This window comes from Trichomonas vaginalis, chromosome V (genome assembly GCF_026262505.1).
Source record: "Trichomonas vaginalis G3 chromosome V, whole genome shotgun sequence".
NCBI classification, from domain to species: Eukaryota; Parabasalia; order Trichomonadida; family Trichomonadidae; genus Trichomonas; species Trichomonas vaginalis.
Window position 1 is genome coordinate 22277557 of NC_067207.1, and position 23242 is coordinate 22300798.

General features: G+C 32.1%; 9 protein-coding genes across 9 annotated transcripts, besides 3 other annotated features; 8 read left to right on the forward strand and 1 right to left on the reverse strand.

Annotated features, from left to right (window-relative positions):
• Positions 1-25: 25 nt before the first annotated feature.
• On the forward strand, positions 26-667 carry TVAGG3_0382820 (spectrin binding; the record flags this gene model as incomplete). Its single annotated transcript, XM_001583086.1, has 1 exon — positions 26-667. One exon carries the CDS (start codon positions 26-28, stop codon positions 665-667), a length of 642 nt encoding a protein of 213 aa, XP_001583136.1.
• A 332-nt stretch (positions 668-999) lies between these two features.
• On the forward strand, positions 1000-2075 carry TVAGG3_0382830 (mpp pp2a pp4 pp6 domain-containing protein; the record flags this gene model as incomplete). Its single annotated transcript, XM_001583085.1, has 1 exon — positions 1091-2014. The coding sequence occupies one exon, from the start codon at positions 1091-1093 to the stop codon at positions 2012-2014; it is 924 nt and encodes a 307-aa protein (XP_001583135.1).
• A 166-nt stretch (positions 2076-2241) lies between these two features.
• On the forward strand, positions 2242-4647 carry TVAGG3_0382840 (vacuolar protein sorting-associated protein 18-like protein family; the record flags this gene model as incomplete). The annotated part of the gene is made up of 1 exon (XM_001583084.1): positions 2242-4647. The coding sequence occupies one exon, from the start codon at positions 2242-2244 to the stop codon at positions 4645-4647; it is 2406 nt and encodes an 801-aa protein (XP_001583134.1).
• A 222-nt stretch (positions 4648-4869) lies between these two features.
• Positions 4870-4996: a mobile genetic element.
• A 490-nt stretch (positions 4997-5486) lies between these two features.
• On the reverse strand, positions 5487-6437 carry TVAGG3_0382860 (protein ubiquitination; the record flags this gene model as incomplete). The annotated part of the gene is made up of 1 exon (XM_001583083.1): positions 5487-6437. One exon carries the CDS (start codon positions 6435-6437, stop codon positions 5487-5489), a length of 951 nt encoding a protein of 316 aa, XP_001583133.1.
• A 152-nt stretch (positions 6438-6589) lies between these two features.
• Positions 6590-6619: a mobile genetic element.
• A 515-nt stretch (positions 6620-7134) lies between these two features.
• On the forward strand, positions 7135-9392 carry TVAGG3_0382880 (regulation of canonical Wnt signaling pathway involved in osteoblast differentiation protein family; the record flags this gene model as incomplete). Its single annotated transcript, XM_001583082.1, has 1 exon — positions 7143-9377. The coding sequence occupies one exon, from the start codon at positions 7143-7145 to the stop codon at positions 9375-9377; it is 2235 nt and encodes a 744-aa protein (XP_001583132.1).
• Positions 9393-10169: 777 nt separating this feature from the next.
• On the forward strand, positions 10170-12126 carry TVAGG3_0382890 (glycoprotein 38 family; the record flags this gene model as incomplete). Its single annotated transcript, XM_001583081.1, has 1 exon — positions 10587-11924. The coding sequence occupies one exon, from the start codon at positions 10587-10589 to the stop codon at positions 11922-11924; it is 1338 nt and encodes a 445-aa protein (XP_001583131.1).
• A 414-nt stretch (positions 12127-12540) lies between these two features.
• On the forward strand, positions 12541-13985 carry TVAGG3_0382900 (uncharacterized protein; the record flags this gene model as incomplete). Its single annotated transcript, XM_001583080.2, has 1 exon — positions 12668-13708. One exon carries the CDS (start codon positions 12668-12670, stop codon positions 13706-13708), a length of 1041 nt encoding a protein of 346 aa, XP_001583130.1.
• Positions 13986-15491: 1506 nt separating this feature from the next.
• TVAGG3_0382910 (spectrin binding) lies at positions 15492-17295 on the forward strand (the record flags this gene model as incomplete). Its single annotated transcript, XM_001583079.1, has 1 exon — positions 15492-17162. One exon carries the CDS (start codon positions 15492-15494, stop codon positions 17160-17162), a length of 1671 nt encoding a protein of 556 aa, XP_001583129.1.
• A 2237-nt stretch (positions 17296-19532) lies between these two features.
• Positions 19533-20490, forward strand: TVAGG3_0382920 (protein of unknown function, DUF4106 family; the record flags this gene model as incomplete). Its single annotated transcript, XM_051232113.1, has 1 exon — positions 19533-20490. A coding segment is annotated over one exon (958 nt), but the record flags the coding sequence as incomplete, so codon positions are not given.
• A 2135-nt stretch (positions 20491-22625) lies between these two features.
• Positions 22626-23242: part of a mobile genetic element that runs on past the window's edge.

Consider the following 23242-nt stretch of genomic DNA (forward strand, 5'->3'; position numbering starts at 1 on the left):
TGTCACTTTTGACAAAAATGTGACAATGGACCCAAAGAGTGAAGCGATCAGAAATGCATGGCAATACTTGAGATACGGCAACTATGATGAATTTCAGAACATATATGAGAAGAATTCTCAATACATGGGGCCTGATTCATACATTACCGAAGAAGGTGTTGAGCAACAAACTTTTTTAATGATTGCTGCCTACTCAAACTCGAAAAATGCATTGGAATACTTAGTTGGTAAAGGAGCAAATGTAGAAGCTCGCAATTTTAATGGATACAGCGCTTTACATTTTGCAGCTCAATCTGGAGCAATGGACGCTATTACGTTTTTAGCTAACTTACCAGAAAATAAAGGTTCAACAGACTCACGAAATCAACGTAAAATAAATATAGATTGCCGAACTACTGATGGAAAAACGCCTTTGTTTATTGCTGCCAGCCGTGGACACATAGAAGCAGTAAATTACTTACTCTCTATGGGTGCTGAGGTTGATGCATCAGATAGCGAAGGTTATACACCATTAATGGCTGCTTTGATTGGAAATCATAAAAAAGTTGTTGAAACATTAGTTGCTAAGAATGCGGAAGTATTCCACATGACTGCTAATAAGCTAACACCTAGTATAATAGCAACAGAATACAAAAGAACTTGGTTCAAGGAAAAATATATTCATTAAACATGTTTTATTTTTAATTTTATTAAATGAAACTTTCACTTTTGTCATTCGCTACAATATAAAGATGTTTCCATTAGATATTCATATCAAATATTTCAATATAAGCAAAATTCAACAAAATATTCTTTGTCATAGAGATGTCCATGGCATAGCTCTATGCTGAGCCACATTTCACTATTTTAGATAACTATAATACCAATTAATGATACCAATTGTATGTGTCGTTGCTTCATACGAGATAAAGCAGGAACTCTTGCAAGAAAAGCTTGCCAGTAAGTTTATCAAAGCTACTCTTGTGTGAAAATAGAAAATGTAATATAGATATCAAGTTTTATTATAGAGAATGACTGAGTTATTTTTTTCTAAAAATTTTTTTCTTGAAACCTTTGTCACTTTTTGTAACAATTTCAAAAAAACAAAAAAATGAATGATGGCGATCTAAAGAAGTTCATTGGTATATTAGAAAAAGGTGAAAAGATTCCAGAATCAGACGTAGTTATGTTACTCACTATGATCATGCAAGAACTTTATAGCGAATCTAACGTTTTATTATTAGATTCTCCTATTGTTATTGTTGGTGATATTCACGGCCAGTTAGATGATATGCTCTATATGTTTGAAGTTGCTGGTGACAATCCAGAGCAAAAATATCTCTTTATGGGAGATTTTGTTGATAGAGGCTACCACTCACTCAATACATTTCTTCTTCTTGTTGCCAAGAAACTCCTATACAGAGGAAAGTACTATTTACTACGAGGAAATCATGAATCAAGGCAAGTTTCACAAATGTATGGTTTTTACAATGAATGCTTAATGCTTTATGGCAATGCAGGCATATGGACTCTTTGCAATGATGTATTTGACCTCCTTCCAATGGCTGCTATCATAGATAATGAGGTTTTCAGCGTTCATGGAGGATTATCACCTGAACTACCTCTTATTGAGCAAATTAACTCAATAAACAGACAAAACGAACTCGGCTCTACAGGCCCTTTAGGCGATCTTTGCTGGAGTGACCCAGATACGATACAATTTTGGCGTCAGAACCAACGTGGAGCTGGATATATATTCGGCGAAGACCAAACAAAGGAGTTTTTGCATACAAACGGTCTCAGCCTCATTACAAGGTCTCATCAGCTTGTTATGGAAGGATGCAAGTGGTATTTCGATAATCAATTAATTACTGTTTGGTCGGCTCCAAATTACGGTTACAGATCTGGAAATATCGCTTCTGTAATGAAATACGGTTTCGATCCAGCCGAAATGAGAAAATTAATATTCTTTGACCCTGCAAAGAACAGAATTACTCCAACTGAAGAGAACAAAGTTTCAAATTATTTTGCTTAATTCAAATTTTTAATTTTAATTTTTGAATTTAATAAAAATTGTTTGTTTCTGTATATTGGAATCAATTGCAATCGTTTTTAAGATTATCTCAATACGTCAATATTGATAGCTTTTTGAATTGAATATATATTTTGAAATTTAAAGTTTATTATTCAAAATACATAGCATAGCCTAAGATAGCTGGTGCAATATGTATCAAAACTAAGTAGAAAATTCATTATTTCATCATGTTTACTTCTCCTCTATCAACTCGACAAGCTGAGATATATAGAGATGGCACTTCTTCAGCTAGGAGGAGATTTTTACTTGGTGAAAAGAGGCCTCCTTTCGAACTTAGACTTGAAACTTTGTTCGATTTGGAAGAAAATGTAACTGATTACGCATCAATTTCAGGTGCTTCTGTCAAAGTAATCGGAAAGTCTACATTAATTCATTCATATATACCTGACCATCCAATCAAATTGACCTCACCTGTTATGATTATTAAACCTATTATAGATACTTCCCATTTTATTATGATAGATGAAAAATTATCGGCTTACATTATATGTCCTACTGGAAAAGTTGTACCAATCCCAAATACTACAACATTCCATCAATCTGGTGTACATTATGCTTTTATTAACAACAAATTATTAATTTTCATATCGACAAACGTATGTACAATTAAAATCTTCGAAGTTACACCAGCAGGTCACTCCATAAGAATTAATTTGAAACAAGAATGGGAAAACGTTTTGCCAAACAACTCATGTATTACAACATTTCAATACGGTGATCAATGGTATATAGCAGCGTCTGATTTTATTGAAGCCTATTTCGCCCAATTCGATCCAGAAACTTTTAATCCTCCTAAATTTTATCCAATTGCCACAGTAATCAAATTATACTTAAACAAATCGCAGATGATTCTACAATTTGTTTATTCTAACTCAACACACATTGTTTGGATTAGATTTGATATGATTTTGATTATTCCTATTTCTTCATTAGTTACTAGAACAACTACAGCACGCACAATATCTATACCTATGAAGCAAATCACTCAAATCATCAAAACTCAAACAACCGATCTTTTTACCACAAAAAGTTTAATTCCTGTTGTTATTACAAAACGCCATGTTGTTTTGGTCACTTACTACTCTCCATCATCTCCTCGTGAGGTCGATACCATTATTGGAGTTTGTTTGGAAAACGGAGAAATTGCAAGTGTCAAAAACTTGAATTTTATTAATCCAAAGTCGATATACCAAGGTCCAACGAAAACCACCTTTACAATTATTGCTAAACAAGGTGCTTTTTACGTTGATTTTTCTAATGAATCTTCACCAACAACAGTCAAATCAGTAAACCTTTTGAAAAGCCCTGCAATTGAGAGATACGAACCAAACACTTATGTTTCTGCAGCTGAAATTCTTCTTACATTGTTGGATTCTAACAGAATGACAAATGTCTCAAAAATGATAGCGAAAATCATGCAATCTAAAAATTGTACGCCACAACAATTGATTGTATTACAATATTTGATAGACGAAATCGATATTTTGAGTGCTTGTTCTCGAAATAATTTGAATATCAATTATATACCAAAGAGATTCATTGAAAACTGTACAGTTGACTATCTCCAGAAGGTTCTTTATGCATTGACAATGCGTGCTTTCTCTCCTGCTGTTGAATCAGTTCTAAATCCAAAATTTAATGAAAATTGGTCGGATACACCTACAGCAATTCGCTTAGATATCAAATCAAAACATTTTACAGAAGCAATTCCAAAGATTCTTTCTATGAAAGCGGAAATTTTCCTTCCAGAAATTTGTATAAAGTCACCAATGACATTTGTTTCATCTTTATTACAATGGACAACGACCAACCAATTATTCGCATCACGAATTATCCCAACTACGTTCCCTTTTATCGTTCAGAGAATTGGAAGAGATAATTTGTTAGATTTACTGAGATTTAGCTTCTCTTTAGGCGACCACAAAGCTACATCTTTTGTTCTATGGGCATTATCCCTTGAACATGGCTGCCAAACTTTAGATGACGAAGTATCAAATTTGATTCAGCACTATCGAGTGAGTTTTGCTGATTTTCTCATGTTGCATGATTGTTTAGTACGTGCACACATGCCTAAATCCGCAGAAAACATCATGCAAACCATTCAAAATAAATCAGATATAATCGGAAAAGTTTCTGAAACAGTATCTATCGAAGATTTATCACATATTAAGGTAGAAGAAGTTGTTTCACAGCTTGAGGATGTCCTTCAGTCTGTCATGAAGTGCACACAGAAGGCAGGGGGAGATGCAAGAATAATTGAAAAAGAAAATTTGGTTGAAATTCCTGATTTTCAGCCTTCTTCGCAATGCTCTATCTGCGGAAGGAAATCAGGCAGAGGAAATGTTTATTCCTTCCCTTGTGGGCATTCATTTGATGAAATCTGTTTGATCAAACAGATGGAAGATGTTTTGGATGGAGAAGAACTTTCGCGATTGAAATATCTCGTGAAGAATGGTGATTATCGAGAAGAATTTGAAGATATTTTGTCACAGGACTGTCCTCTTTGCGGTCTATTGTCTACAAACTTGATTAACAAGCCTTTGTCTTGGAAATCTTACAACTTTGACATTTAGTTTTTATTTATTTGTTTTAAAAAAGTTTGTTTTATTAGGAAATTTTTTTTAACTTTACATTTACCACTTTTTTACACAATCTCAAATTTCCTGTTTAAATTCAATCTGCACCAATATAAAAGGTCTGTGCGGTTATCCTCAATTTGGCGTAGATTGAACTGCGTCGATTCTCTCAATTGCTCTATCTTTTATTAGGCGAGTTTTTTTTATTTTTTATTTTTTTTAAGGCTGCACTTACGCCTATCTGACTTTAAATCAAATTTTTGACAACTGGTGTGAAGCGTCATTGAAAATCAACCTTAAACATCTGAATTGAATGTCATTTCATAGAGGCGTAAGTGCACCCTTAAGGTTTCTCTCTGATGTGAACTAATACTCTCGATTCTTGCTTCGAACTCAAGGTACCAAGATCCTTATTTAGACAGTTCCATGGGACATTAAATGTTTGATACCGTTATCTGATCTTTGGAGATGTGATATTGCACATAATTCAAATTGAGAGTATGTAGAAAAGTTGTAAATACATCTTTTATGGGTGAAATAATTTAAGATTTATTCTTTAAAAATTGTTGTTTGCGCTGAAATATGAAATAAGAAATTCAGTTATTGGATGTCAAATAATCTCTAACATTGTTTTTTGCAACGTCGAATACGGTTCTTCCTTGATTATCCTTTGCTTCTTTATTAGCTCCAACTGAGATAAGATATTTAACTGTTTCAAGTTCACCTCTAATTGATGCATGAATGAGTGGAGTACATCCTTTATTATCCTTTGCTTCAATATCAAATCCAACAGAGATAAGATATTTAACAGTTTCAAGACGGCCAAAATGTGATGCTCAAATGAGTGGAGTATTTCCCCATTGATCTTTTGCTTCTTTATCAGCTCCAATAGAGATAAGGTATTTAATAATTTCATGTTTACCTGAATTTGATGCCTGAATGAGTGGAGTACATCCATTACTATCCTTTGCTTCTTTATCAGCTCCAATAGAGATCAGATATTTTACAACTTCAAGATGACCTTCTCTTGATGCACAAATGAGTGGAGTAAAATCATAATAACTTCTTGTTTCTTTATCACAGCCACATTCAATGAGAGATTTGACAAGTTTAAGATTTCCTTTTTTACATGCTTCATGAAGCACATTCCGACTTTCATCATATTTAGAATCCTTAGGAGTCATTTTTTTCCAAAGTCCTTCTTCACATGCTTTTGAAATAATAGTTTGATTCCCTTGAGATGAAAGTTCTTCAAAGAAATTATAGATACTTTCGAAATCATCTGATTTCTTGAGTTCTGAAATTTTTTCTAAGAATGCTTCTTGATTAGTTGTTTCATTGATTTGATTGAGTTGTGATTGAAGAGATTTTATTTCATTGTCACTTTTTTGTTTTTGTTTTTGAATTTTGTTTAGCTCTGTTTGAAGTTTTTGGATTTTCTCTGTAGAATCAGACATTTCTTTCGCTTTTTGATCTAAAAAGTCAATAATGCCATTAAGTATTCCCAGTTTCATGTACTTTTTGACTGATTTCAGTGTTGAAATGACATCTTCAAAGCTTTGAATATGAATATTAGTATTTCGAGTGCAGATATATAATTCATTTGCTTTGATAGTATGGTGCGACTGTTCAATAAGAGTAACAAAGTCGTTTGCTGTAAAATTTGAATTTTTCATGATCTTTTTGATGTCTTCGATTTCAAATATATAAAAGAAATTACCTTCTTTAATGTAATCACTGATACGAGAAGCAATATCTTCATAATTCTGAATAATATCTTTACTCATCGAAATGAGAAGTGGTAATTTTACAAAAAATTAAGTTTCTCCAAATTCAAGAAAATAAAGGGTTCCTTTTCGGGTATGTTTAATCTAAATGATTCTTATTTTATTTATTCATACCAAAAAATTGAAAAGTTTATAAATCAGCCTTCGTCAATGAGTAGGTGCCAAAAGTGCATACTCTTAAACAACCGTCGGATTTCCGGGTGAAATCGTGACACACTTTCGTCTTTCGTAGGCAGTGGTGGTTGTTACAAAAGGTAACTTCGAATGTAGCGTGAAATCTGCAAAAAAAATTCTGAAATTTGAATGGAGAACACAAAAATTGAATAGTTTACGTCAATAAAAAAGAGAAAAATGAAGCCAATGTGTCTCGAACCTAGGACTTAGAGCAGCAATCCCACTGTTTATAACATTACACTACATGCATCTCTCACCTCAGTGAATGAGATCAACTATATGATAACTTTTTCCCCATTATATTCTTGTGGAAAAGTGACAAATAGCAACTTTGACCCTCTCTCCTTCGTCAATGATGAATATTGATATCATTTGACTCAAGAAAACTTGAACAATGAAAGTAAAACCATCCATCATAGCTATGTTATATCAAAATAGCTCTTGAGTTATTCAGATAATAATCTAATACAAAATCTGGCAATTACTCAAAATTGCGTCATAATGTAAATTCACAAAAAAACCTTATCAATAATGTTTTTGTATTCTCTGTTATATTCCGAATTATCTGGATCACATCCTGATGCAGATAAGAAATCAGGTCTTACTTATATGAGATTCTCTCCCGAATTACAATTGGCAAAATTACCATATCTTAGCCTTGCAAATTATACAGAGCATTACACGCAATTCGGTTATATTCATCCTGGTGGAAACAAACCAAAGTCAGACTACAATACAATTATCTTAGCAGGTACATATTTAAGCAATGAAACAATGAATGTCACTTTTAGACTTATTTCTCAACCAAAAGGAGCGGCGCTTTTATTTGATGGCAAGTTCATTATTAACAATGCCACATTACCAACAAAAATTTGTGAAAATCCATCAGCAGAATCAGAAGCTTTCTCTGAAATACAAACAATTTATAAGAACAGATATCATCAGATTACAATTTTCCACAATGCTGGATGCTTCAATGACTTCAGAAAAGTAGAATTAACTGTCAAATTCCCGAATTCAACCAGATACGTAAATCTTCCAACAGAAAGCATCTTCACCTTCCTTACATCCGAGTGTGCAGAGAACTACTATGGTCCAACATGCTCAGGCGACTGCACATTCTCAAATTGTTCAAATAATGGCCGCTGTCTTGATGGTCAATCAGGTGATGGCAAGTGCGATTGCATTTCCGGCTGGATTGGACCAACCTGTTCCGATATTTGCCATGCAGAAATACAATGCCACAATCATGGCAGATGTTTAGGCAATGGCCAGTGCATGTGCCACACAGGATGGAGTGGTTCAGATTGTTTAACACCCGTTGATGCCAATATACAGTCCAGAATGATCGTAGGAATTGTTTTTTACTCGGCATGTGGATTATGTTTCTTAATTTCCTTTATTTTCCAACTCTGCAAGATGGAGAACTCCAATCCACTTACTCACATCCTGTTATTCGTGTTCTTGGCCCTTAAAGTCGGTTCCGCCGTATTTGTATTCATAAATAAGAAGTACACAGACATTTCTGACATGTTATTCCTACTTCCTACAGCCATATTAGCGTTCTGTTTGTTACGATCAATATCTCTGATCAAGAATCAGTTCATGAGCACTTCACCTCACTTCAAATATCTTTTATTGTCATATTCCTTGTATATTATACCATTACTCATTCTTATTATCTCAATTTTGTGTCCTCTCATGTGGCAGAAACTGTTATTATACACAGTTGCAATTCCTTTCGGAATTTTGTCACTTTTTGTCTTAATTTTCTCAGTTATTACGATGTTTATTGGAATGTCCGGACCATTTGAGAAAATGGAAGACTTATTCCCACATTTAGCCTACGAATTGAGATCCAGCAGAAGATACGTGATGTGTGCAAGTATTTTCTATTTAGTTGATGCAGTTTTGTCATGGTATGCAATTGATGGTCCTGACCATAATTTTATCGTTATTGACTTCACTTATTATGCATTGATATATGTTGACATTTTTACGATTACTTGTATTGGATTGGCCAATTCTGCAGCTTTGAGTGATATTTTCAGTGTTAAAGGTGATGATATACAATTTATTCCTGCGGGAATTGCTTCTGTTACTGATTTGGAAGAGAATGAAACAATGTCTGCATTTTCTGTAACAGATGGTAGTGATTTATCAAGTCGGCCTTTGTATTCTGTTGCTCCTGGTGTTTATAAAGATGCAGAAAACAAATTTAAGCGTGGAGGATTATGTAGAAAATGTTTGAAACTTTTGGCTTTGTTTATTATTATTCCTATAGCCATTGTTGTTGTTTTCTTGGTCGTAGTTCATCCAAGTAATCCACAATGGTCATTAGTCAGTGTTTTGTATGACAACAGTCAGTTTTTCAATGACACAATTTCATTTTTGCCGAATATAACAATTAAAAACAAAATGAAAGTGTCAATGAATATAACATCTGTCGCTTTGACTCTGCAGTCAAAGAACTTGACAATAGGTTCTACAAACACTGTTTCTCACTTAATAAACCAAGGTGGATCAACTCATATTTTTGAACCGATAAAAGTGTCAAAGGCCACTTCATTTTTGAACAATATCAAGGCAGGTGATGGCAGATTTGTTTTAACAACAATCTGTGAGGCATATCCAACAGCTCTTGGTTTCATTAAGATGCATTCGAAAGTGAAATGCTCTGAAACACTTCAGATGTTCCCTACTTTTAAGAATTTGGACACAAATCAGAGATGTGAAGTCGTAATCTCTAAAATGAGTCTCAAATAGAGTTATTTTTTTATTTTATTTTGTGTATTCATATTTTTATAATTAAAATCTTTTTATATATTAATAATCATTATTTTATATAATGTTTTTGGATCATTTGTTCAAATCTTCAAAATAATTAAACTAAAAATAGGTGAACCAAAGGGTAAAAACATAGATACGAATGAGATGTAGGAATATACTGTTTAGAATTATAATGCCAGCTAAAATAATCAAAATAGGTCGTAATAATTAAAAAAATCCATCATATATGTTGAAAATTGAATGATTTGATGTGAATACTTGAATATTTTCAATTTTTAACTTCATTTAAATTGAAGGTCATTCAATTATTGAAGTAACTATATTTGCAATCATGGATGAAATTAGCTCAAAGGAGGTTTATTTCTAGTAAATAATATCATCTTGAAACCATCAATTTCACATCTTTTGGCAGAAATTTGATAGATAAGCAAATTATGCTTGAATGCTGTAAATATTATTACTTACTAAAAATACACTAAGATTAAGTTTAATCCCGATAATTTAGATTTCTGAAAGTATTGAATTTGATTTTCCCAAAATTTGTAAAATGCATTATAAACATTAAGAATTACAAAATGAGTAATAGTATGAATCTTGCAATCCCTCTCAAAATATAATCACTCGCATTCAATATAACGGCGTCTCACGAATTTGAGAAGAATCATCTACCTAACCAGAGTTAATCATGTAATATATCAATATTACATCTCGATTTCAAATTTTTGATGTAATTAAAATTTTGTGTATTAATTCAAAAACTATAAAAATGTTTTGCATTCTCTTTTACCGAATTAGCTGCGAAAGAGATCGTGTTACTGGATGTGAAGGCACAGTTGGTTATCATCCTCAAAGAAGAGAATATATTAATAGTCCAAATTGCTTCTTTGGAAATTATTTAGTCAAGCCAATTGGAGGCAAATAACAAGATTATACATATACTGTAGAAGAAGGAAAATACTACGCGGTTGTTTCCTTAAGTTCAAAAGTATTTTCAACAGGTTCGGGTAGAGATGTTTATTTCAATCATTTTGACTATCCTGATGAAGGAAAAGAAATTGTATACACAACAAATGCTGTAAATTTGCCATTATGGCATGATTTCGAACTTAAAAAGGTGCTCAATTACAATATCCAAAAACAGCTCTTAATTTTACATTTTCAACAGATAACTGTTTTGCAAACGCTATGGTTAAAATAGACGATGGTATCTATAATGGTGTAGGTCCAAGCCTAAGATACAAAAGTTACATCAGCGATGTACATGTTCCAAATCCACAAGTTACAATGCAACTAGGAAGTTCAAATAAATCTCAAATGTATTTAACAATTGTTCCAGATGGATCGTATTCTGGTGATGAATTCGAACCAAAAAGGATCCCAACAGTTCATGGAGTTTATGAATATTCTAAATTAAGTCCGCCAAGAATTATTCATCCAAATCAATATTGCGATTCTGAAATGGAATATCCGATTGTTTTTGAGCATTATAATATATCTTGTAATCAATATCATGATTTCAGTTTTCGACAAGATATTAAACAAGAAATTCCAAAAGGAGAAACATTTTGTTTTATTGGAAGTGCATTAATGGCATCAAAACAAAAATATTCTGTCGAAGTAAGAACATTTACAGGTTATAGAACAATTCCAACACCTTCAAACAGAAAATTATCTGAAGACTATTTAGATTATAATAATTTTATTGATCCTTTATCTGGTTATCCTTATGAGCATTCAACAACTCCACAAAAATTCAAGAATCCTCTTTTAATCAGAGATAAGAGACCATTAATGGCTATTACATGTGATGATGATGTTAATTGTTCTATGGAAATCATGAAATATAGTTATGGCAAAATTAATACGGAAACTTTCCCAGAAGATTTATATGTTATCTCAAATCAACTTGAAACAAAAGTGGAATTCAATATTGATAACAAAGTTACATCACTGTTATTATATAATAAGATTTATAAACCAATCGATATTACTAAAGAAGGAAATATTAATATATATCAATTCAATGAAGAATTAATTCTTAACGAACAGTATTTTAGATCCTCTAATTATTATCTCATTATGAATCAAAATTCAGATTTTCAAGGAAAAATTACATTTAATTGCAGTGGACAGGCGATTTTCCAATCTATTATGCCAGCATTTATTGGAAAAGTACCTTCAAATGGTCTTGCATTTACTTTGAATGAATTGATTAATGAATATAAGAATCCAGGCTCTTATGATCCGACAAAGAGTGAATTTTTAGACAAACCACCAACAGATCCAGATGATGAAGGAAAGGATAAAGAAGGTGATGGAAAAGATAATGAAGGTACAGAACCTTCAAAGTCTGGTGAAGAAAGTGATCAAAATGGTCAGAAGTCAGGCAAATTATCAGGTGGCGCATTAGCAGGTATCATTGTAGGCGTCATTGCTGTTATTACAATTGTCGTAGTTGTAGTAATATTCTTAATTATTAAGAAATCACATAACGATAAACAAACTGAAGAAATGGAAGTTTAATATAAAGAGATTATTTTAGGATTATTTATTTTTTATGATGTAATTATAACATATTGATATATGAGTTATTTTATTATGAATAATTTGCATAATCAATTTGATTTTGAAAAAATTGTTATTATTCTTCATATCAAACATCCGTGAAGATATAGATTGAGAATGAAAATAGCATATCATATATATGTATGAAAATATATATGTTAGACAATGATATTCCAAATTTGGATATAATTTCAAACTAAATTCGAAATCTCACTAACAAAGTTTGAGATATATTGTGTTTTTACATTGTAATCACTAATGATATTTGAATATTTATGTCTTTTTGCTTAATATTCTTATTTCGGTATTGCTTTGAGATAAAATCTCTTATTTCACAAAATTCAAAGAAAACTGTTGGCATACCTATTAAAACATTATTTCATATCAAAATACTCTCAAAATACAATGCGTAATTCTTTGTGGACTTATTGTGAACATTGAATCACGAAACTGCAATCAAAAATATCTATTTGGGTAATCATTATCTTTACCATTCATCAAACGCATTCATATCAATGGATTCTTTAATTTATGATGCCCCTATTTACATATCTGATTAAGCGGAGAATGGTTTGACGATTATTTTTTAAAAAACCTTATCGATATTTCTTTATTGCATGATAACATTATCATAATTCACTCATTCTTGAAAAATACGATAAATTCAATATTTTGACTATATTTTGCGGTTTAAGATTTCAATGAACGTAACTCTTTCTTCTCTTCGTGTAGCCAATTATTTAGGTTCTCCTTTCATGAACTTTGCTAGAATGCAAAGATTAGATATCTCTAATACCCGATTAAATAAATTTTCGAACCATTTCTTAACAAATTTCATTTCTCATAATATAAATGCGAATATTGAAACATCCAAATTCACAAACTTCATGAAATCCGTTGTTATGTTTAACAAGGAAAACCATGTTGGCACAAAATTCAGTTCTACGTTCACAGGCGGCAGTGATCAACAAGTCAGCTTCCACAAATGCACATTCGAGCGTTGCACTAATTCAAACTTTGGTGGTGCTATTAACATCGAAGATCCATCATTCCAAATGAACATTACCTCTTCTTCTTTCATTTCTTGTTCAGCAGGAAAAGATGGAGGTGCAATCTATACTGAAGTGAACAACTCAAGAATTAAGAGACTCTTGTTCAATAAATGCCATGCCGGAGAGTCTTGCTCATACCAAACATTCCTTATTACTTTAAGAGGACAAGCTGATGCAGAAAATATCCAGATTAACGATAACGGACATCCCGTCGAGTCAGACTCGTTCTGTACTTTTAATCTTAAACGTGGAAATGTAAACGCGAAGCAATTTAACGTTACAAATAATGTGGTTTACTCGTTCGGTGCAGCATTGACAGCCACATTAGCCAGAAAAGCCAGATATAACTTAATTTACTCTAATTTCATTGAAAACCATTGCCAAGATCGTGAATTATTCTCATTATATCATGCAAGCTTCGAATGCAACCTTAAATACTGCAATGTACTCGGAAATGAGGGTGGAAGCCAGTCTATCCTCTTCTCTAGCGTAGGAAATTGTCATTGCACAGTTTACGGATGCGTAATCTTGAGAAACAAAGTTGCATCACTTGCAATCATTAATGATCTTAACCTTATATTATTTGAACATTGTGTCTGCGATGTGGAACAAACTGGTCCAAGAACAGTTCACAATATTGAAGTAACATTTAAAGCTGAAGACTTCCCAACCATTCAGATCTTCAAATGATTCGATAATTTAACTTGTTTGTTAATTCTTAACGGATTTAATAAAGAATTATGTAAAATCAAATTAAATTTTTTAAAAAATATTACAAATAAAGTTAGTGACCAAATAAAAATTAGTTTTCTTAAAAATTTTCTTCAATATCTATTTAAAATAATGGATATTGAAGAATCATTACAATAAATATTCTTCCTGATAGTGTTTCATGCTTCCAAAATCACATAATATGTTGTTATAGCTTAGGTACTATTCTATACTATAAGTTATTGAGTAATACAAGAGTAATCAGACCGAAATAAAGAATAATTTTAATTTCTGTCATGTAAAATATGTCAAAAAATAAAAATATAAAATGGATTTTTTCTATCAATTTAGTGCATTAATCATAGCATTTTCTGCTTTAATTTTCAACACAATCATGAGAATAAGATTGATTGCAAGACTTGATTCGCGGTGGATTAACAAACGAGACTTTTTTAAACATTACGATTTTGGACTTACAATTTTTGTTGCAATACGAGCAATTGCTGCAATAATTTCAATATTACCCGATATAAAATCATTCTTACTATTCTCAATCAGTTTTTCTACTTTTATTTATGATGCAATTTGCATTATTCAAGGAAATCTCTTTATCACTTTTCCAGATATTAGCAAACGAATAGGAAAGATTGAATTAAAAGAATATATTTATTTAATTCTTTATATTATCTCGATAATTTATCTAGGCTATATTATGGTGAATCAAGGAGATGAATTAACCGAGCAAGATACAGCAGCATATAAATCAATTATCGGATAAAAAATATTAAAAAAAAAATTATAAAATTACCAAGAATCTTCTTATATTAAAAAACCTTACTGCTAAACATATAGTTTATTTGTTATTTATTCATTTTTATTTGATATTAATTTTTTATCAAACAAAATCTTTGAAAAATCCAGTGTAATCGTAAGATATTCAATATGCTTAGAAGAAATGATAGTATGTTCCATCTCATGTTACATAAATAAGTCATGATTTGTTTTTGAATTTTTCTTCTATATAGATTTAGTAAATATACTAATTATAATAGTAAGTCCATATGGGAACTAATAAAGGATTTCTCATTGTTAACTTTTTATATAGGGAAATAAAAAATTTTTATCAATCCCAATAAATTGAGAGTTCCCTCAAAATTGATAAAGATCGACTCAGAAAAGTTTGAGATCTATTGAAAATATCATATTAATGCAAAGCATTTTAATATTGTGATGTGTTGCATGATAAATTTTTTATGTGCTTGTCATTTTCACTTTTTATATATTCATGAGTGACTTTTTAATAAAGTATCATGATTTTATATCTGCATTCGAGAGTCTGTATCACTTACATTCAAGTGAACCTATTGAAGATATTCTTCAATTGATTCTTGAGTGTTTGGTGGAGAAATATAAAATTTCCAGGGAAATACTTCTCAAAAGCATATCAATCGCAAGTAAATTCAATTATGGATCAATTAACCTTTATTCTCAAATATACGAAAAATTACAGGACCATTTTTCAAAAAATCAATCAGATCAAAAATTCGAACCTTTTAGGAGAGATGTTTATATTGGTTCATATAGACTTAATAAATGCTTCTCTGATAATGAAATTGATTGCATTATAATGAATGATCAAATTGATAAATTTAAAGAATACATTTTACACAATGATCTAAAAATTGCTCAAAATCCTGGTGAATTTACGAATCTTGAAAAATGCGCTTATTTTGGTTCGGTGAATATTTTCAATTTTATACTAATGTATTTTGAAGAAAAAATAACCAAAATATGTCTCCATAATGCAATTATTGGCAGAAATACTGACATTATCAATGAATGTTTGAAAACCCAACATATTGATGGAGATTGCTTCAACTATGCAATTAGCTCGCATAATAATTCTTTTCTAAAATATATTTTGGATCATGATCATGAAAAAATCTATTCATTAGTAACGTTTCATTTTGAAAAGATTTTCCATTCACAAAATCTTGAAGCTGTTTATCTTCTATATGAAAAAGATACTAAATTGATTTTTCCATGGTGTGCAGCATTTCCGCAAACTTATGATATCATCGAAATTGAAATGAATAATATCAATATAGAAACGTACCATTCACAGACGGTGTTACATTTTGCAGTTCAATTTAATTGCATTGAAATCTGCGAACTGCTATTAAATAATTTGGAAATCAATCATATTGATATTAATGCTATCGATTGGAATAAAAAAACTGCCCTAGCATATGCTGTGGAGCTTAACTTGAAAGATATTGTTGAACTTCTAATTTCCTATGGTGCAGATATCGATTTAAATAGCTGTTCTAAAAATATTTTGAATTATGCCATAAAAAATAAAAATAGGGAAATTATTGAACTTCTTATTTCAAATGGTGCAAATATTAATTTTATTGGTAATGATGGATGTCCTCCTTTAGAAGTTGCAATGCTGAATTATGATATTGAAACAGTCGAATTCCTTATTAATTGTGGGGCAAATGTCAAACTTTTAGAAATAAATGATACATTTGAGATAAATGAAAATAACAAAAGAAACAGAATACCTCCAATTCAATGTGCAATAGATCAACTATCATCCGATTGTACTGATGAAAAAGATAAAATTTCTCTTCAAAAAATTATTGAAATATTTGTATCTCATGGCCTTGATATCAAGGCAAAGGATTCTAAAGGAAAAACTCCTCTTCACTATGCCATTCAACTTAATAAAGCAAATGCTATTGAGTTTCTTCTCGCACAAGGTGCTGATATAAATGCATCAGATAACGACGGAAAAACTCCTATGCACTATTTCGCAGAAAATATGAATAAAAATATTTTTGAGATTCTTATATCTAATGGTGCTGATATAAATGCAATTGATATATCTGGAAAAACAGCACTTCATTGTGTAATAAGAGGAATTATTTTTAAATCCAGATATAGTAGTAAGAAATCTATTTTGTGTAACAGTGAACAACGTTGTCAAGAAATTGTTGAGATTCTTGTATCTCATGGTGCTGGGGTCAATAACAGACAAGAAAATGGTAAAACCGCTCTTCATTATGCAGTAGAACAAAATTCTATAAAAATTGCTGAATTTTTACTTTCTAATGGTGCTAATATTAACGAAAATTATGAAAATGGAAAAACTTGTCTTCACAGTGCAGTTGCAATAGACATAGAGGAAATGGTTATATTTCTAATTTCTCATAGAGCAAGTGTCAATGCAAAAGATGACTGTGGAAAAACTGCTCTTCATTATGCTGTGGAAGAAAACAATAAAATCATGGCAGAAATACTCATTCATCATGGTGCTGATGTCACTGCGAAAGATCAATGTGGTAAATCTGTTCTTCAATATGCATATGAGCAGAATTGTAATGAAATGATTCAATTGTTGATTACACATGGAGCTGATTCAAACTGAAATGATTTTATAAGGCTATATAATCATATGTTTACAGAATAATGAATACCATATAAAATTTCCATTTGGATATTATATCTAAATGAATTATTATCACATCATTAATTTTTATCATCCAGCATTATCCTAAAACTTTTCTATTTTTATTTAAGATGGGTTTAACTGGTATATCACTGACTTTTTCATAATTCTTAAATAATTAATGAATACATTCCTTTAAAGTAAAAGATTATAATTTAAAGTATGGCATTCCAAACGGGAACCGCGGTTGGTTACCATGGATTTCCGTCACCGGTCACATTTTAAAGATTTTTAAAGCCTTATAAAAATATGCTTTGTAAATCATTTTTTGTAAATCGGCAAAAATTTGGTAATTTTCTTCAACTAATAAATCTGCGAATAGCATTTATAATACAAGAACAATCTTTTAAAATGCGTTTGATTCATTTTTGTATAATTTCATATAGGCACATATATTCTTCCGGGACTTTCCGTGATTTTACCGTAAAATCATTAGTTTACACCAATTTTTCCGTATTTTGAATAGTTTACTGCACTTTTTCCGTAAAATTGAGTTACCGGAATCCGCAAAATTTCCGGACCTCATTTTTCATAGAATATAATAATAATATTTGATAAAAAGATATATTATTTATATTTTTGATTTTTGAATTACGGAAAAAGTGAATTGATAACTTGATTTTTTTATATGGTTAATTTTTCAAATGATATTATGAAGATCTAAAATATTAAAAGTAAAAAATTGAATTACGGAAAAAGTGAGGTCAAAGGTGAAATAAATTTGCAGAACAATTTTCATTGAAATAAGCTTTATTTTTCATTATTAATAACAATGCAAAAAAAAAAAAAAAAAAAAAAAAAAAAAAGGGAGTGGGGCTTCCAGGCACTTCGTGCCTTCTAGCCCTGAAGATGTTTAGTATAAATGAAGTTTTTATTCGGAGGGCTTCCAGCCCTAAGAATTTTTCCCAAGACCCAAGAGGAGGACCGAACCCCAGCCGACCAGCCGTTGACTTTTTTGTCAAGACTTCTTCGTAAATGTTTTGTCAAGACTTCTTCGTAATGAGCGTAAAAGACCCAAAAATATATTTTATGTTAGAATGTTAGATCTAACATGTTTTCTAACACGTTTTCTAACATCGTAGAAAACTCATGATTTCATCGTAAATGTTTTGTCAAGACTTCTTCGTAAATGTTTTGTCAAGACTTCTTCATCGTAAATGTTTTGTCAAGACTTCTTCGTAATGAGCGTAAAAGACCCAAAAATATATTTTATGTTAGAATGTTAGATCTAACATGTTTTCTAACACGTTTTCTAACATCGTAGAAAACTCATGATTTCATCGTAAATGTTTTGTCAAGACTTCTTCGTAAAGAGCGTAAATGACCCAAAAATAATGTTTATGTTAGAATGTTAGATCTAACACGTTTTCTAACATGTTTTCTAACCTCATGAATTTTCATGAACTTTCTTTACAAAGTCTTTACGATGAAGAACTTTACAAAGTCTCAACAAAACATTGACAAGAAAGTTCATGAGAAAGACTTTACAAAGTCTTTACGATGAAGAACTTTACGAAGAAATCTCAACAAAGTCTTTACGAAGAAGTCTTGACAAAACATTTACGATGAAATCATGAAAATTCAAGAGGGTAGAAAACATGTTAGAAAACATGTTAGATCTAACATTCTAACATAAAATATATTTTTGCTGAATTCCGTATGAAATTTCATGAATTTTGTATGTTTTAGACCATGTTAGAAAACATGTTAGAAAAGAGGTTAGATCTAACATTCTAACATAAACATTATTTTTATTGAATTCCGTATGAAATTTCATGAGTTTTGTATGTTTTAGACCATGTTAGAAAACATGTTAGAAAACATGTTAGATCTAACATTCTAACATAAAATATATTTTTGGGTCATTTACACTCATTACGATGAAGAAGTCTTAACAAAGTCTTTACGAAGAAATCTCAACAAAGTCTTTATGAAGAAGTCTTGACAAAACATTTATGAAGAAATCTCAACAAAGTCTTTATGAAGAAGTCTTGACAAAACATTTACGAAGAAATCTCAACAAAGTCTTTACGAAGAAGTCACAACAAAACATCTGTCAAAAGCCGCTTTTTAACTTCACTTAAAATGCCACGTAAGCTACGTAAGAATATACGTAAGAGGAAGAGAGCATTGAAACATCCAATAGTAAAACTAACACCACAACAACAGTTGCAACAACAAATTATGAATGACCCCACTATGTTGCAACAAATGTCAAGCAATCCTATGCTTTTAAACCGAGTTGTTGGTGCACAGAGTGGAGGTTTAAGAGCGGCACTTTTAGCGAAAATGGCAGGCTATGGTGGAGCTGCAGACGGAACAGCCTATAACCCTCAAAGTCAAATGAATTTGAGTTCACTCAAAAATCAAATAACAGATGTCAAAAAGTCAAACATAGACATACAGAAGCAAATAAGTGAAAACGAAAAGAAACTAGAATATGACAGACACACAAAGAAACTCAATGAGTTAAACGTAGAGAAAAAGAAGAAAGAAGAACAACTGAAAGAACTAAGTACAGAGGAATATGCGAAAAAAGTGTCAGAAAAAGCAGCAGAAGTAGCAAAAATGGAACAAGATGTTGTAAATTTGAAAAACCATACTACTCAATATAAAATACTGAAAGATGAAGAGATAAAACAAAAAGCCCTGAAGACATATATGGATAGCGATGAGTATAAAAAAGAAGTTGAAGCAAATGTAAAGGCAGAAAAACTTTTACAGTTGCAAAACCAAACCGTACAGTATGAAAACTTAGCACAAGAAAGTAAAAATAACGACGCAGCCATGCAAAAGGCAATGAAAAGCGCAGAATATATAAAAGCTAACAATGACTGGTTAGATGCCCAAGCCAACGCTAAAGCAGCCCAGCTTATAGGGTCAATAAGGACAAAAATACAAGCGGATGAAGACAGTTCAAATGAAGCTTTAACAAATGCTGACTTTAAGAACGCCTTCGAAGCTCTTCATAGTAAGGTGAAACAAGTGAACGACTTCTCATCTGGAAAGAAACTGAAGTCTGAAGGTTTCGACAAAGAGTTAAAAGAAGTAGCACAAAATATGACGAAAATAACAGATGCAGCAACGAGACAGGCAGTTCAAAGTGCCTATGACGCCGTTAGAGCAACTGTTGTGAAAAGTCAAGAAAAAGAGTTACAACAGACCAAAACAGACCTAGTAAATGCTTTCTTAAAAACGAAAAGTCAGGTAGGACATTACGCTGCAGATGGAACATATGTGCCAGCTGGTGGAACTTATATACCACCAAACCCTCCAAGAGAAGCACCTGCACCAGGACTACCTAACACATTTACATCGTCACATGGACATAGACACAGGCATGCACCAAAACCAACACAACAACCTCCACAACCAGCACAACAACCAGCACAACAACCACCTCCACAACCAGCACAACAACCAACAGTTCAAAACCCTGCACAACAACAACCACAAACAGAGCAAGGACATAAAAGAAGTAGAGAACAAGGAAACCAAGAATTCTTAAAAATGCTTAAAGAAGAGTGTGGTTTCCCAGATACTGTTGACTTTAGTGACAGATATAAAGAAGCTATTGGAAAGTTCAAGGATGGAAATACTGACCCGAACCTATTTAGCTTTATGGCTCTGCACCAAAGGGGATATAATTTCAAACCTGGAAAATACAAGCTCGCTAAGGGATATGATTTAATAGCATATCATCCAAATGACATGAACGAATTTACTCCGAGATATTGATGTCAGAGCTAAATGACAATTTAACTCTCTTCATGAAACGCGTAAAAAATAGAGACGGAACGAAAGAAGAAAGGTTTATGAGTCCGGATGACTTAGAAAGGGAACTTGTTGAAAACGGTCTCGGAATATATGAAATGCCAGCAGATGAGGTACAAGAAACTCCACAGGAAGAACTAGTTCAGATACAACCAGACATGGAAGAAATAGTTCAGCAACAACAGCTAGAAGAGCCTGAAGGAAACGAACAAGTCACTCCTTTGGAAACTAACTTCACAGAACTAGATGAAGATTTGGAACAGCCGAAAAATCTTGACCCTCAACAAGAGTATGCGGAGAATATGGAATATTTCAAGAGTCTAAAAAAAATTCGGCTGACATAGTAGAAGAATATCGAAAAATGTTTGCCGACATCAAAAGACTCCAACACCAGATTGAAAATATTCAGCATAGAATGATGAATACTGAAAGAAAATGTACACAAATACAACAACCCTTTTTACTTACGAGCATTTAACGTTCAATCTTCGGATGAACTCGGTGAAAATAAAAGGTTTAAATTTCAAAGAAAACATATAGAAATGAAACATTGTTTAAAGTTCATTCAGAACCTAACCAAGATGGAAACAAACCTACTTTTGTTCTGCAGGACGATGGAACTACAATGAGATGGTCATAAAGCTAACCCGGATAGGTGGTTCATTAAAACTTACAACCACAATTCCAAGAAGTTGTAGACGCAATGAAGTCAATGGTGAACAAGATATAGCTGGTATTTTAAGCGCGGCTTTAATGCCATTGAAAGATATGAAACATGCAGATTTTGGACCAGTATGAAATGAACATGGCTGATGGAAATATAACACCTGACGTTCTAGAACATTTATCTCAAAGAACTACACAGAACCATAGAGATGGTATATTTGGTGAAGAGTTTAGAAAGAAAGTTAGGGAGGAGAAGGAAGAGAACCTATTGTACATGACCTTGCAACGAAAGTTTACAAAATGTCATAAAAACTTTACTTTGCAGACAATGAACCGAGAAGGGATGAATATTAAGAAAACTCAAATGGACAGTACCAAATGAAATGTTAGTATTGAAAAACATGTTCCTTGACAAAATAAAACCAACTACAGAAATAAACGACGCAAGACTGAAAGATTGGGTAGAAGCTTTCCCATTCACAAAAGATATAATTGGTAACAGGAAAGAAAACCAGAATGGCTACAAAAACATTATATTTGGAAACGAGCATATTCCATATGGACAGGCATGCTTTTGAAGCGCTTGAACCGGAAACTCAGGAAAGAGTCATGCAAACAATACGCGAAGACTCAAATACAGACTATGACAACTCTTTCTAGGATATTAGGTTACCTGAGATGGGCGACCAGAGCCAAAAGGCCAAAAAGGACATGGGAAATTTGCAACATACTAGAATGAACATAATGCAAAGATGCAACAACTTCAAGCAGAGGGCAATGAAGGAAAAAGAAGAGTTAAAAACTCAGTCAGGAAGAAGTAAAGCTTGGTCCACGTGGGTTCTATTATGACATATAAATCCAACTATTCTATATTTTTACTCATATGAAATGTACGCCGCTCAGAATATAACGCCAACAGTTTTGGATGCTATGAATGGAAATGTTTCCGAATGGTATAACGAATGCGACAATTGCCATTAGAAGGTCAGAAATAGTTCTGGAACTTACGAATATACAACTGCTGTTTCTTATGGAAACGTAGGTGAGTTTGGAGAAGGTTCTTCAACAACAGTAGATATTGCTTGCGACAGGTTTTCATATAATTTCTATTGACAATCTTTCTTATACGTGGAACAAGACATTGAAATAAAACCTTCTGCCAAGTTGTCTGACAAGAAAGGTTGCAATGGAATTTTCTATGTCGGATACCAATATGCTCCAGAAGTTTTCATGGGATATAGATATATTCTAACTCTGACTTAGTTCACAACAGTAACATGGGCAAACTATGAATGGTTCGCTTTGAGAAACTCAGTACAACCACAAGCTAGAGAACAAACAGACCAGTATGCAACTATTGAGAAAATAAGAAGACTTGACCCTAACGTTCCAGGAGTTTATGTTAACCTTTCTGGACAAACTGCAGCAGCAGTAACCAAAGTAAACTGAAACTTAGAGTCCCTTTGTCATCTTTCCTCATCTTCAGGTTTTTAAGATACTTGCCAAACTGGGCAGGAAAAATTTCTATCGAACTTACTCCAAGCAAAAATAACTTAGTC